The 14,942-nt window shown below is 39.6% G+C and overlaps 1 protein-coding gene and 1 pseudogene across 3 annotated transcripts in view; both read left to right on the top strand.

Moving 5' to 3' along the window:
• The window catches only part of LOC147651576 (coiled-coil domain-containing protein 180-like), a 69,582-nt pseudogene that overhangs the window by 6,029 nt on the left and 48,611 nt on the right, over positions 1-14,942 (top strand). Inside the window, exons 8-17 of the transcript XR_015273814.1 lie at positions 3,848-3,911; positions 4,548-4,780; positions 5,333-5,550; positions 6,082-6,257; positions 7,359-7,539; positions 8,052-8,198; positions 8,469-8,613; positions 8,825-8,941; positions 12,732-12,854; positions 14,544-14,815. The product of XR_015273814.1 is annotated as a coiled-coil domain-containing protein 180-like (transcript). The remainder of the gene's footprint in view (positions 1-3,847; positions 3,912-4,547; positions 4,781-5,332; positions 5,551-6,081; positions 6,258-7,358; positions 7,540-8,051; positions 8,199-8,468; positions 8,614-8,824; positions 8,942-12,731; positions 12,855-14,543; positions 14,816-14,942) is intronic.
• LOC147651577 (coiled-coil domain-containing protein 180-like) lies at positions 327-2,504 on the top strand. Of its 2 annotated transcripts, XM_086842903.1 has the most exons (4): positions 327-488; positions 927-1,040; positions 1,698-1,871; positions 2,370-2,504. In XM_086842903.1, the coding sequence occupies exons 1-3, from the start codon at positions 420-422 to the stop codon at positions 1,848-1,850; spliced, it is 336 nt and encodes a 111-aa protein (XP_086699029.1). In that variant the 5' UTR covers positions 327-419; the 3' UTR covers positions 1,851-1,871; positions 2,370-2,504. The 2 variants fall into 2 exon arrangements, with proteins under 2 accessions (XP_086699029.1, XP_086699030.1); XM_086842904.1 differs by lacking the exon at positions 2,370-2,504 and having other exon boundaries at positions 1,698-1,977.

A 14,942-nucleotide genomic window follows, 5' to 3' on the forward strand; every position in this document is an offset into this window, starting at 1 on the left:
TGACATGGATCAGTTCTCAATCCTAAAAAAATCCTCCTTTTGAACTCTCAGAGAAGAAGAGGGGAAATATTGCAGATAATTCCTTTCTCCAAGTCCTGTAGTATGCCTTCCCTCTGTGTCTGCTTTCTCTTGCTGCAGAGCACAGTGAGCTTTGTAGCCTGTATGGTAGCATGGAGGTTGGTAGCAATTGTAAATAACTTGCTACTTTGAAGCATAATTATAAACAGCTGTGTATTAAGGTGTCTCTTTTGATTGGTTGGTGGTGTCACAGTGGTGTGCAGACACTGCTGGCATCTGTCCCTGTGCTGAGATTCAGCACAGGGCTGCTGTCATGTTTCCTTTTCACACTGCACTGTGAAGTACAGGAATGTTGACCGTGGTCTGTTCCATATCATTCAGACACACCTAATGTGGAGTGCATGGAGAAAATGCGCATCCAGTATGAGCTGGTCCAGGACAAATGTCAGGAAAAAGTGCAGGTCTGCAAGGTGAGTGTCAGCTTTGGGTGTGGAAGTGATGGTACGATATGTCATTACAGTAAAATATGTTTGAGGATCCGCCAAACATTGAGATAACAAGTTTTTAACCTCTTACTCTGTTCAAAAGGTACTTGAAATGTGTAAAAGCTGTAACAAATGCCAGTAATGAAGGGGGTGCTGTCCTGCATTTACCTGGAGGATGCAAGGACCCTCAGCCTTTGTGCTAAATCCATCTTATCTTGGCAAAGAAATTCCACCTCTCTGCCTCAGTTTCTCCCTTTATATCCAACTGAATTGTTTTGTTTACTAACGGAATGTGGGCTCTAGGAGGTTGAATCTTCCCTCTGTCCATTACAAGCAAATAAACACTAAGTTTAGCCATCTTCTCTGAAAGCCATGCAGTATTTCTTATATGCATGTGAATAATTGGCTATTCTTTTCACTTAGATGACCCTGTTGGATATTTGCACAGTAGAAGATGTTGAAATTGTGCATTCCAACATGCTCCAGATGACTGAGAAACTAAAACATAGGTTTGAAGAACAGCTGGAGCACATGAATGTGCGTCTATTACATTTATTTTTATCACTCCTTGGGATTAGTCCTTTCTTCCTGTGCTCCCACCTGCAATGCCTTCTGCATTGTAGGCTATTGATGTCACATTAGAAAGAGGTCCACAGTGTGACTAAGCACTACAAAGAAGCAAAGTTTGGTGTGGAAAAGCTTCCTGTGGAAGAATTCATAATTATTGTGTTTATTATTTGTAATATAAATATATTGTGTTTTTATTATAATTTATATCTGAAATGCATATGATAGAGATGAATGACGTATGGCCCACCCAGTCTGCCTTCTGACAGAGGAATATATTTAAATGATCTCCCAAATGTCTTCCAATCTGATCTTTTGTGATTCTGTATATAAAAATGACTGGGCAGTTGTTCCTAATGTGATAAATTGTAGAATGTGATTTGGTGCTTTATGATGCCAGAATAAACAGAAGTTTTGATACTCTCAGCTTGTACAACAAAAATCCACATTCTTACCCAGTTTACTTGGATTTTTCATTTTTTTTAACTCTCCAAATAGAAGACACCAAGTTGAATACCAGTCATGTAATTCCAGGCAGCCTTTTATCACGTTACATATCCTCTTACTCATTCATTTCACCTTCCAGCAGTTTAAAAAGAACTTGTTCACTTGAATGTTTTTCTTTAGAGTGATTTTAAGGAGATGGCTAAATGGCATGAGCAGCATTGTGAAGGCTTGTACAACTATGTTCAGGATGCCATGGCTCTCTGGGATGTCCATCAGCTCCAACTGTCCCAGCAGGAAGATGTACTTCAGAAGAAAGTAGATGAATGCAGATAGGAACAGGATAACATAATTCAGGTATAAACATAAAAACAAGGGTGTGCTGTAAAGAAAGGACTTCTTAATGCAAAGAACCCTCTGGAATTCAAAATAGCTGCTATAAAATTAAAAACATAATATCTGACTTTTGTATTGGAATTTCTACTTTTCAGTTTCATTCAGTCAAGTGCATTTTTGCTAACTCCTTGATTCACACTGAATGGACAGTCCTGTCTTATTCTTGATAGGGCAACAGTGTTAAGGATCACTGCTGCTTTCTGTATAAAGTGGCTGCAAGTTGCTATTATGGGATGTTGTGCAGGTATAGAGTCTGGTTGGATGCAAAGTTCTCATAGTTACAACAGCCAGCTTGGGATAGCAATGTCAGAGGTGTTCATTATCTAGGCAGATCTTCATGGGTGATGAGTTTTGCTAAGGTAGCTTCCCTTATTGGTGTAGAATATATGTACATAATTAACTTACTTGAATCCTAAATAGTAATGGAGATTTTAGTATCTACTAAACCATTATTACTAGCTTTTTCATGTGGCCTTAGATGATGAAAGATAATCTGGATACAAGTTTGGAAAAAATGAAGATGGCAAGCTGTGAAGAAGAGCTGAAGCAATATTTGGAGAAAGCCCTTTCCTCTTTAGATCAAATTAGAACTAGGTATGAGTTTTGTATTGTAAACTTAAAAAGTAAAGCATATTTTAACGCTGGTTGTACTACTTAGGTCTTCTTTATGCTATTGTGTGAAGGTATGGGAAAAGACTGCTTTTTACTTCATGTAAGAATATAAAATAATGTACATATTGAACAAGGTTAAGGCAAATAATACCCACCATTTAGGAATGGGACAAAGGGAGACTGCTATCATTCAAAAACCACACTCATTTGAGCAGTTAAAAGAAAGTCAGAGGTAACAGACCAAGTGAAAATACAAGTCCAGATTGCAGAAATGGAATGTAACCTATCTGAACATATACATAAATTCCCCATAATTATCTTTGTTTAGGAGACAAAGCAAATGCAAATGTAAATGAAAACAAGTGTGAACATTGATTTTTCTTGAATCAAGATGTAGCTTTATTTTCAAGTAAAAGGAAGATGAACCAGAAAGGCTCAGTCGCAGCTGAGCACAGTGCAGAACTAACATGGAAGACAATATTTTAACATCTTTTATGTAAGCAGTGTTTGTATGGTTCCCCATCCAAAAGGAAGGATGTAAAAGGCTTTACTATAAATATTTCTTAACTTTTGTGCATTTATTTATTTGTAATGAACTAATCTCTAACAAGCCAGGATGTGATTGTATTCAGTGTAAACAGGTCAATCGCAACATTTAGCCTAAAGGTTTTATGAGACTGATCAGAAGGTCAGATTTAGATTTAGAGGCACTGTAATCATACTGAATTTTATTTCTATACATACTTGAGTCTCTTCAACAGTGACCTTAAATTGGACAGGAATCAGACACTCAAGCAAATTGTAATGGATGAGGTAATGGCTTACCCAAAAGCTATTTTGTGGGAATTGATTTCTTATAGTATATCCATCAGCCAGCATTTTAGTGTGAAGGAAATCTCCAAACAGGTAAAAAGAAAATATCTACTGGTTTAGAACCTTATTAGTGTATTCATTTTTCACTTTAGAGAAAATTTACCTTTAAAATCCAGATTATATAAAGTATTGTTTCAGCCATTGAATAAAGTGCTTTTGGTAGAGATAGCAGAGGGAAAACAAAACATTTCTCAGTCCCGCTTTTAACTCTGTCCTTGTTACAAACGGCATTTTAGCAAATCCATTTGCCTTTTGAACAAAGAACTACAAGGTAATAGACTTAAAATAATCTATTTGAGTGTTACAGGTTCTTTAGATAGTAAGTGATCTATTCAAGACTATCATATCTTACTGAAATAGAAACATTTTGAGAAGGAATATGGGTTTCTTAGAAGCAAATCCATATTTTAAAACAGTGTGGCAGGTATTTTTTGTTGTTGTTTTGGTTTTAGAACTTGCAAGGCACGATAGACTCCACAGTTCAAGATCAAAATAATACCTCAACAGTCCAAACAGGTATTTCTGCTTACTTGTTTTTCAATTTCTATTTCTTTGGACTGTAACCAGTAGAAGTCTGCTTTAATTGTAAGTAACTAGTTGAGGCTTCAGAAGCTGAACAAACAGTGGAGCAGCAAGCTGAGAGCATTGTGCAAGGAGAGGAAAATCAGAGTATCCTGAGTTGGAAGGGAATTGCAGGGATCATGAAAGTCCAGCTCTTGGCTTTGCACAGACATCCCAACAATCCCAACGTGTGCATCCCTGAGAGCATTGTCCAAATGTTTCTGGAGCTCTGGCAGCCTTGGGGCTGTGCCCATTCCCTGGGCAGCCTGTTCAGTGCCTACCACCCACTGAGGGAAGAACCTTTTCCTAGTACCTAGTCTAATCCTCCCCTGGCACAGCTCCAGGCATTCCCTTGGGTCCTGTCCCTGGTCACACAGAGCAGAAATTAAAGTTGCCCCTCTATTGCCTTCGAGAGGAGCTGCAGCCCCCAGTGAGGTGTGACCTCAGTCTCCTCTCTCCAGCTGAGCCAAATGCCCTCAGCCACTTGTATGGTTTCCACTCCAGAGCCTTCACTATCTCTGTGTCCCTCCTTTGGACTTCTCTAGCAGCTTTAGGTCTTTCTAACATTGTGGCATCCAAAATTACCCCCAGGGCTCGAAGCAAGGACATCCCAGCCCAGAGCAGAGCAGGACAATGGCCTCTCTCAAGTGGTGCCAGAAGATAGGGACAGTTGTCAAAAATCAGCTGGGGAAACAAACTTAACGGAGAAACAGGTGATCTTGGCACAGGAAATTGCAGAAACAGAGGAAGAAGAAGATGAGGAGAGTGTTCCTCATAAAAGTGAAGAAAATGAGCATGCAGAACAGGGACTAAGCATTATGCAGGTAAGTGAGCAAGAGAATACATTTGAAAGTGAAGGCAGTCTTGACCAAAATAAGGAGGAATAGGAAGTCTTTCTGCTGAGAATGAATAGAAAGTCCTTTTTTGCTTAGTTTGTATACAAAGCACCCAGGGCTCTAGATCCTTTTATGGGAAAATGGAGTGTATAAAACAGTTCACAACCATTCTTTTTGATAATTTTTCATAATTTTTTTTCTAATCTGTCTTTCATCACAGTGTTCTCAGCCTGTAGTGAATGATTTAAGCGAAGTATTTGTACCTACGTATTAGTTTTTCAGTTTCCATGAATTAATACCATAACGAAAACGTTTTCAAACATTGTTGACTCTGCCTATGTCTTGCTGGCATATATATAAATAAATATATAAATATATAAATATATAAATATATAAATATTGCCAGCACTGTGTAAATGTCCAAATTAAGAATGAGAACATTATTCTAAATATCCTTAGGATTCCTAGACTAGCTGGTGCGCTGTTAATTCTATGCTGATACCTTTAAAAGTAACGTGATAATTTCCCACTGTTTCCCAGTCAGCATCCAAGAGCAGCGAGGCAGAAAGTGCTGAAATTGCCACGGAGATTTTCTCCACTGCTAGTGGAAACACTTTTACTGTTCTTAGAGTTGAAGAGGCAGGAAAGACTGACATCACAGAGAGTTACCTTACAAGTTTTGAAAAAAAAGAATCCCTTCCTATGTATCTGAAATATGTACTTCTCACAGAAGCCATGTTTGTCAAGCTGAAGGAAAGGTAAGTAGAAAACAAATTCTATTCTTTCCCTTTATGTAACACACAAATTTCAGCTGCTTAGAAGAAACATTAGACTACAGAGGAAAAGTTATCTAATTAGTGTTGTATAATTAGATATTTATATTGTTAGCTATTTAATTATAAAATTGATTGTACAATTATTACATTATTCCACTTTTGAAATTCATACAAATATGATAAAAAGTTTATATTGCTTTGTATCCATGGCTGTCAAAGTACATTTATAAAAACATTTTATAAAAACATTTACCTTTACAGAATATTCATCATTTAAGGAAAATTATTTAGTGAGACAAGTAATTTGCCCAAATTCCCTGCAAAGCCTTGAAGGTGAAATGCCTGGTACTCAGTAGTATGCAGCTAGCTCAAAAATTCTACCAGTATTATGCAAATGGTACTGAAACCATACCTTCCTATAGCCAGAAGTTAAATTCTTAGAAATTATGTATTTAATAAATTCTTACTTATTATTTGCTGTTCCTCACCATAATATTTCTTTTTCAATCATAGGATTCGCCTCTGCTTTTTTGAGCACTTGGAGAAATGGTTTGCAGAATCCTTGTCAAACTCCTATGTCTTTGTAGCTGCCAAGAAAGAGGAGCTGAATTCAAAACTTCTGCTGCATCTTAAGTTGCATCAAGGAAAGCAGGAGGATATACAGACAAAAATCTACAATGTTCGAGCTGGTATTGACTTTTTTTTTTGTATTCTGAGCATCGCATGTGTTCCTAACATGATGGTCCTAAGTGGGCCAAAATCTGTTTCAGCACTAGTTGACTTAGTAGTAGAAGACAATAGAAAGCAGTTGGCTGTCAAGAATTCCCAGTATATTATGTTACTTACATATTTTTAAAATGATATTTCTTTTCTAGAGCTCTTCCTGGTTTGTGCTGTGTTATTTTTGGAAAAATAGACAGTAGTGCCTTGATTAACAACTGCATTGCAGAAGATACTGAACATTCTATTGTCAATGTTTGTGAATTCTCATCCACCTTGAAATTATTTAACAAGAGTCTGTGCTGTACAAAAAATATTTTAAAAGTATTGCAGGAAAAGAAATTAGCAAGTTGGGAGAGCCAAAATGTCAGGGCCAAGCTTCTGAAAACATGAGAGGGAGGATTTAACTCTGTGAAATATCATTGAGCAGCTACAGAGCATCGTCTAACTAAAACTCTTTTTGCATAGGAAGTGTCAAGTTTTTATGGTGAGAAAAATGGATTTTAGACAGGTTTCTTGGTCTTTAACACATAAGCAAAAAAATTCTGCTTTTGGAGAGCAGGCAAATAATTTTTCAATTTCCCTTTTTCTGCAAAGAGGACAGGTGCTTCTTCTGGCAGCTTTCTTCAGGTGGTTGCCTGGCTCTTGATTTATCCAGCTATCATTCTGGAAGAGAGACCAAAACTGATTTTTTTCCTTCCCTCACAAAACTAGGAAAAGTGGATGATTTTCCATTAAAAAATATGGCCATTGGTTTTGTTACGAGACTGAGAACAGAGAGATAAATGGAGATGTCAGCAATGACCAAAACTAAAGGAAAAAGAATGCTTGGAGCAGACAAGAGACACATGTGGTTTGAATGGATTAGGAGCTGTTAAGGATCTGTGTCTTACACAGAAGAAAAGTCAAAGAAACCAAATTGAATGTATTTAATTTGTATATTTCAGCTACTATGAGGTATGGCTTTGTTTTATTTTGCTGCTGCTGCTGGTCACAGGTTGACTGGGCATAGTGATAGTTGACAGTAAACAGGGAATAATGTTCCTGTTGTAAAGTTCCTTTCTTCTCAGAGGAACTGTCACTTCACAAAGAGCATCTTGAGCGCCACTGTGCAGTACTGGCAGAAGGCCTGGAAAAGGAGAGAGCTGAATTCCTCAGATTTTCAGACCAGCTAAATAACCTCAACACACACTTCAATTCCCGAGTCAGTCACTTGGAGTTTGAGTTGCTCCACGCTCCTGTGACTGAGCAGTAAGTGTGCCACTGCTGTTGCTGTGAATCTCCCTAGTTAAATACTCCTGATTTCTGTCTGAGGTGTTTATGGTTTGCATTCTGAACCTGTTCTTTCATATGTTATTGCTCTTCAATGACGACTACTTGATAAAACTTGAAAACATGTAAAGAATTTCATTCTCTTGCCCTGAAGAAATTAAAATCAGGACTGAACACCTGGAAATTTTCATCTGACAGTCTTTAAGTAGAAAAGATGTTTCATTGGTTTAGATTTTATCCAGTTTACTGAACATGCACTGTAAGAGCAGCTGACTAATTGTTTTTGAAGAAAAAGATGCAATAGTATCAGCTGTTGCTGATACCTTCCATGGGTTCATCCAAACCATCCCAACTTGGGGAGCTGCTTTGGGAGTCATAAATCACTTCTGAGTCCTCAGATTTGCTCATGTCTTTACAGCCAGCAGTTGTTGAATCATTGTGTTGTGTTCCTTTTCAGACATCTTTCCTTATCTTTTATTATTTGCTGTTAGGTCAGCTTCTTCCAGCAACAATCTGGAATCAGAGCTCCAGAACCACCTGGAGTCAATCAGGGTTACTGTGAGAAGTTACCAGCAGCACTTGGAGGAAGCTTTAGGAAAATTAAGGGATTCAAATGTGGATTTTCTCAAAAGTTGCAGGTATATAGATTTCATAGAAGTGTTGTTTATAAATGGTGACCGAGTTCTGGGAATCAGCGTTTGTTGCATAGGCAGAAGAGTAAAAGTAAATTTTATTTTGTTATTCATCTAGTTTCCCATTTAAAAAAATAAATGCATCTTGTTAAACCACAATTATTATGCTGTTTTTCATCACATTTGTGTTGATATATATGTTTCAGGGCTGTTGAGCTGAAACAGTCTTGGGGAAAAAGATGACTCACAGCCAATTGTTTTTATGTTTGCTTTCAGATTATTTTCAGAGGTCGGTAACTTTTCTTCTGAGGAGGTAAAGTTTTTCAGCAAGTGTCTTCAGAAAGAAAGTAAAGAAATTGACTCCTTTGAAAGTTCAGTCAAAACAGATGTGGAGCAAATAAAATCGAGCTGCTTGGAGCAGGTATGCAGAATTACATTATTTCAAATTATGTTTTCTGTTGACATATTTGATGGGATTTGCAGTCAGCCTGCTTTCAGATTAGAACTGTAAATCTGTTCTGTTTGGCAATTACATGATGGAAAAAATTAGTAAAAATGGCAAGGTCTATCACTTCAGTTTTAAAAAGTGAAAAATTATCTTGTTCTGTCTTTTGTTTCTGACATTCTTAAAGGCTACAGAACTTTTCAAGCAGTCTCAAAAAAGGTTTGCTTCTCTCTCTCTGAGTCGAGCCTTTATGAGGAAGGTCCCTCGATCTTTGAGGAGGTTACGACAGCAAATCAAATCAGAGGTACAAACAGAAACATCAGAACTTTGCTTAAATTCGTTATAATAATTTTCTTTATTATACCTTTGAGGAGATTTTGGCTGAATTCATAGTGGACAAATATTACATTATTTTTATGTTGATTTCAAACCTGTTTTCTATCTATCTGCTATTTTCAGCAGTCACTATCTGCTGAAAAGCTTATTTTTAATAGTGCTGACACTGTGCTGGCACGCTATGGCCTTGCAGCACATTGAGTGTATACATGTCGGAGAAGGGAGACGCAGACACCAGGTGGTCGTCAAGCAAATCTCGTTTATTGATCATTACACTCGTGTTTAAATACATGATTTAATTAGCTCATACATATTGCAAAAGTATAGCTCATCATTGGTTATTCTGCTATCTATGTCACTACGGTACATAGCTATGTGCTTCTGCATTCTTGCGGTTAACAGACCGTCCCTGGTTCTTCTTTCTCGTTCTGTTTGCCACATTCTTGTTCTCCTCCCCATATCTCAAGGGCAATCCGTCCTTGAGACTGCCTCTGCACTAGTGGTGTTTTATCTCTAGCAAGTTTGTACAGTCATGGCCTTTCTCGCTTAACCATTCTGCCACAAAAGTCTCCACACTTCCCCCGTTTTCTTTTTGGATTGTGTAAGAGCGCCGAGAAGATGTTCTGAGGTATTCCATATGGTAAGGTCAATGGGCAAGTCAATATCGCGACGGGAAACAAAACCTACTTCTATACACTGGATAATATCTTTGATTGCTTTGTTCTGTTGAGGGGAAATCGTGACAGGCGAACTGGGATCTGTTCCCTTCAACAGTGGGCGAAGGCAGTTTAGTAAGGTGTTTGGGATGCCAACTATGGGTTTCAACCATTGAAGATCACCAAGTAGGCATTGCGCATCATTTAAAGTGACAATTTTTGTTGAGAGCTGCAGTTTTTGTGGACGCACAATTTGATTGGTAATAGTCCATCCCAGGTACTTCCAAGGTGCGGTCTGTTGTATTTTTTCTTTTTTGGTCTGCTGTTTAAGTCCATTGTGAGCATGGCTATCCCTGATGATCCAAATCCTTGATTATTCCGAGGGCCTTGCATCAATGTTTGAATGCCTTTGGTTGTTTGTGGCAGTGGTATAAATTGGGCAATGCGTTGACCGGCTTCAACAGTAATTGGAGGGTAGAGCGTATATGCCATAATTTGTATCTCTCCGGTATAGTCCGCATCTATGACTCCAGGTAAAACAAATAGGCCCATCACAGAAATCGAGGAGCGCCCCAATAAAAGTCCTCCATATACTTGTCCCCTAATCTTTATTGGGCTGTAAACTCCCGTAGGAATTCGAACAGGGTGCGTTGTCATCAGCGTTGTTTTCACTGCTGCTGCCAAGTCAAGTCCCAAGCTCCCGGCAGTGGCTGGTTGTAGACACGAGGTGGCGCTGAACAATTTTGGCACCAGACCCCAGTCGCGCGGCATTGTCGCCTCATGTGCCCTCCTCCTCCACAGCGGTAGCATTTCATGGAAGGGGGCTTCTGGGTCGCAGCCGCGGTTGCCGCTGCTGGAGCGCGGAGCGGAGCAAGAGCAGCTAACACTTGTGTCTGTGTACTTTCTGCCTGTTTCTGTAACCCCTCTCCTAATGCTTTAATGGCATTCACTAGGAATGCTTGTTGCCCTGTTGGTTGTAATGCCATTTTTTCTAAGGCTTCCTCAATCGTCCAATTAGCCCCCAGGGTCAACAGAACTCTTTTAGTAGTCTCGTTACTATTCTGCAAGGCACACTGTTTAAGCAAAGCCCCTCGCATATACTCAGGGACCCCTGCTCGTTCTATAGCGGTAGCAGCCCTATCAACAAAGTCTCCAAAAGACTCCTCTCTCCCTTGTTTGATTCCCATATACATGGGAACTCCTGAACTATCTTTCACCTGACTGATAGCAACTCTAACCAGACGCATAGCTTCCCTAACTTTGTCTGGTCCGGAAATCATCTGAGCCTCGGTTCTTCTATAATTTCCTAATCCCATCATCTCTTCCACTGTAATTCCCTGTAACGGATCACCGGGTCCTCTTTGAACTCCAACCGACTCTTGAACTAAAGCTTGCCAATGTGCGTTAAACAGCAGCTGCTGATGTTGAGTAAACATCAGTTTCACAATGCTTCTACAGTCATTGACAGTTAGCAAATGCGTATCAAATATGTAGTCTATCATTTGTTTAGCTGGTTCACTCTTAAATCCAAATTGACTCACTGTCTGTCGCAGCTGAGCTAACAACTTCTAATCAAGAGGTGTATAGGTCCCTAACTGAACAGCTTGTCCTTGTTGGTTTACCCCCGGGGTGTAAACTACAGGCAGAGCCCACGTCCTCGCCGCCTCCACGGTGACTTCATCCCCACTCTCTAGCCCATGCTTAGCCAATGCGTTCCATGCTTCTCCCCTCTGTCTAGCCATTTCCTCCCACAGGTCACTCTCTGCCCCAGGGACAGGATCTGGCTCTGGCGGAGATTGTGAACTACGCATTCCAGGCTTAACAGATTGGGCTGAAGGGTCCTTAATATCAGAGGTGGCTACGACAGGCACTTCAACGTCCTCTGTGGACTCATTGAGAGGGGGTGCCGAGGGCCAAGCACAATCATCTGTGCCCAAACTGCTAGAAGCAGGTATAATTACTTGGGAGACACTTGGTGCTAAAGGTTCATGATCTCCATACCGTGCATTCCTTTTATAGGCTTCTACTGCTTGCTGAGCCGCTCTTTTTTCTGCCTGATGTTTCAATAGAGTATTATGCACAACTCGCCAAATTTTTCCTAACTTTATTGCTGTTTTATCTTCTTCTAAGACTGCTTCACACAACACATCTCCTAACTTACGCCACTCACTCAATTCATGTCCCGTGTGCGGGTTGGAAAAACAACCCTTCGCGTGACCCCATGCTAGCAATCCCGGTACGTCTTTTCTAGGATTTATGTCTCTAACCCCCAGCTTATCTAATAACCCCAAAAATAAATCATATGCTGCTTGCCTGTCCATTTTTGTCGTCAGCGCTGTTGCACCTCTCCGGCTCCGGCAGCACGTATGGCTCAAGACCACCGATGTAGTCCTTGAGGGTGCTTTCCCTTCGTCGTTTAGCACCGACCCCGGGTGCCTCAGGTCCCAACACTACTTCACCGACCGTGGCGTGTTCTCTCCCCCGCTTTCTTCTCAGCAGGGGGTCGTCGTCGGGGTCGCCATTTGTCGGAGAAGGGAGACGCAGACACCAGGTGGTCGTCAAGCAAATCTCCTTTATTGATCATTACACTCGTGTCTAAATACATGATTTAATTAGCTCATACATATTGCAAAAGTATAGCTCATCATTGGTTATTCTGCTATCTACATTACTGCAGTACATAGCTATGTGCTTCTGCATTCTTGCGGTTACCAGACCGTCCCTGGTTCTTCTTTCTCGTTCTGTCTACCACATTCTTGTTCTCCTCCCCATATCTCAAGGGCAATCCGTCCTTGAGACTGCCTCTGCACTAGTGGTGTTTTATCTCTAGCAAGTTTGTACAGTCATGGCCTTTCTCGCTTAACCATTCTGCCACAAAAGTCTCCACATATACATCTGAATTCACCAGCATTTTTGTGTGGTGCAGAAAACAACGTGAAGCATTGCTTTTGTGAATTACTGTTTTCAGCTTCTCCTCTGAGTACCAGGGATTTTTAACCAGTTTTTATCAGTGGTTCTAATGGTCTAATGGTAATGAAAGTGGAGCCTCTGAAACTCCTGTGGATGGGGACTTTACTTCTCTGGTGTTTGCTTCTGCTTTAGGTAGCGAATTCCAATTTGCAGTCAGCCACATGAAAGTCTTACCTGGAAAAGCTCCAGCAGAAGAGAGATGCTTATGTTCGTTCTACTGCAGATAAAGAAGTAACTTTTAATCAGCATAAAATGGTACTTAATTTGATTTGTTATTAATTGTTATTAATTTGGTAAAAAGTAGTATTTTTGAGGAAGACTTACGTTTCCTCATATTTGGGGCTGGGCAGGAACACAGAATTTTTGCTCAGAAAGATCCTTGTCCTGGATTCAGCTGGGATGGAGTTAATTTCTTCTCAGTAGCTGTTGCAGTGTTGTGTTTTGGGTTCAGAATGAGAATGGTGTTGATAAATCAGTTTTTGCTAAGTTGTACTTATCCTAAGTCAAGGACTTTTTTTCCTTGTCTCCTGCTCTGCCACTGAGGGGGTTCACAAAGGAAACTGGCAGGGAGCATAGCTGAGACAGGTGACCCAAACTGGCCAAAGGGATATTGCAGCCCATGGGATGTCACATCCAGTCTGTAAACTGGGAGAGTTATCTGGGAGGGGCAGTCTGGGTTCAGGAAGGGGCTCTGGCATCGGTCAGCAGGTGGTGATGGTGTTGTGCATCACTTGTTTTTCACTTACTATTATTGTTATTATTGCTGTTGTTACTATTATTATTATTATTATTACTATATATTTATTTACCATTATCACTGTATTTCACTTTACTTTCAATTATTAAACTGTTCTTATCTCAATATACATGTTGGCCTTTGATTCTGCTCCTCATTTCACCAGGGCAAGGAGGGAGAGAAGGAGGGTTGAGTTGTGCAGTGCTTAATTTCTAGCTGGGTTTAAAAGCACCATAGTCCTTTTTGGACACCCTGTTTCCCTGTTTACCAAACCAAAACCTCAGCCTCGTATACAATCTCATTTCTTCCATGTATGTGTACATAAACTGGTGGCAGAACAGAGGCAAATATGTTGTTTGCAAGAGTCAGCATGTTTGAAAAGGTTAGAACAGTTACTTTAGTAAATACCATCTGTCTCACCATCTTTTTCAGGCTTTAACTTCTGAAAAGTTGTATGATTTTGCCAGAGAGGTGTTGGAACAGCTGAAGAGGAGCAAGTATCTTGACTGCTTCTTAGTAAAAGCAAAGATTCCAAATGCCACTCTAAGATAACATTCACCTTCTCTATTTCCTTTAATATTAAGAGAATTTTCCTGTGTACATACTTTAATGGCTTTTCAGAATCTGTGCTTTGAATTTTCAAATGAAAAAAGAATCTGCATTATGCCAAGATGTCAGAGACACTGTAACATTAGGACAGCCTTTTTAAGAGGCTGAGTAAATCACCAAGTCTACAGAACGCTGAAAGAGATGCATGGCATTGCAGTGAGTTGCTCAGTTCTTCACAAGAGTTTGTTTTCAAGGTGTAACACTATTCAGAGGTACATATTTCACGGGTTTCTTTCTTTTTTTTTTAAATCCCAGATGTGTCCTGAAGGGATTTTGTTTTTATCAAATGGGGTTTGTTTTCTTTCCTCCCTTTTCTGGAAATTCTGTCTTTATTTTGTAATCTCAGTGGATCATTGTTTTAAGAGTATATCCTTAAATACTGTTTATGATGATTATGAGAACCTACTCTTAACTGCTTAGAAGTGTTTTAGAGCTGTACAGCTGTAACAACAGTGCTGACAAAAAATTTACTTTAGCCTGTGAAGCAAGATACTGTCCATTTAGAAAATCTGCTTTAGTGGCCGGTCATTACATGGAATGCTTTCACTAACTGCCTGCTACAGTCTACAGGGCTTCCTTTATCTTTCTTCCCATTTCAGGAGGACTTCACTACTCCTGACACAGATGGGACATTGCAAGGGGACTTAACAACTCTTGACATGAATGGGAGGTTACAAGATTCCTTTGCTCCTGCTGTCCCAGAGATGAGAGCAAAAAAGAGCTCTCATTGCAGAGAAGATAGTCTCAGAGATGAGAGCAAAAGGATGGTGATGGGACTGGATCCTGACAAATTCCCTTTGTTAAATCCAAGCAGAATGGATACATCTATGTTTAATGATTTGGCAATAAATGTTATCAAAAATTTATCTGGGTAAGTACTTGTTTGCCTAAAGGTATTTTTCTTTCCTTGTCTTTATTTATATTTTCTTTGCCCAGAACTAGTGAATAGACTGGTCATAGGTAATACTACTATGTATTTTCTGATCTAACTTTAAAAA

The sequence above is a fragment of the Cyanistes caeruleus genome, chromosome 9 (genome assembly GCF_971803275.1).
Source record: "Cyanistes caeruleus chromosome 9, bCyaCae1.hap1.1, whole genome shotgun sequence".
NCBI classification, from domain to species: Eukaryota; Metazoa; Chordata; class Aves; order Passeriformes; family Paridae; genus Cyanistes; species Cyanistes caeruleus.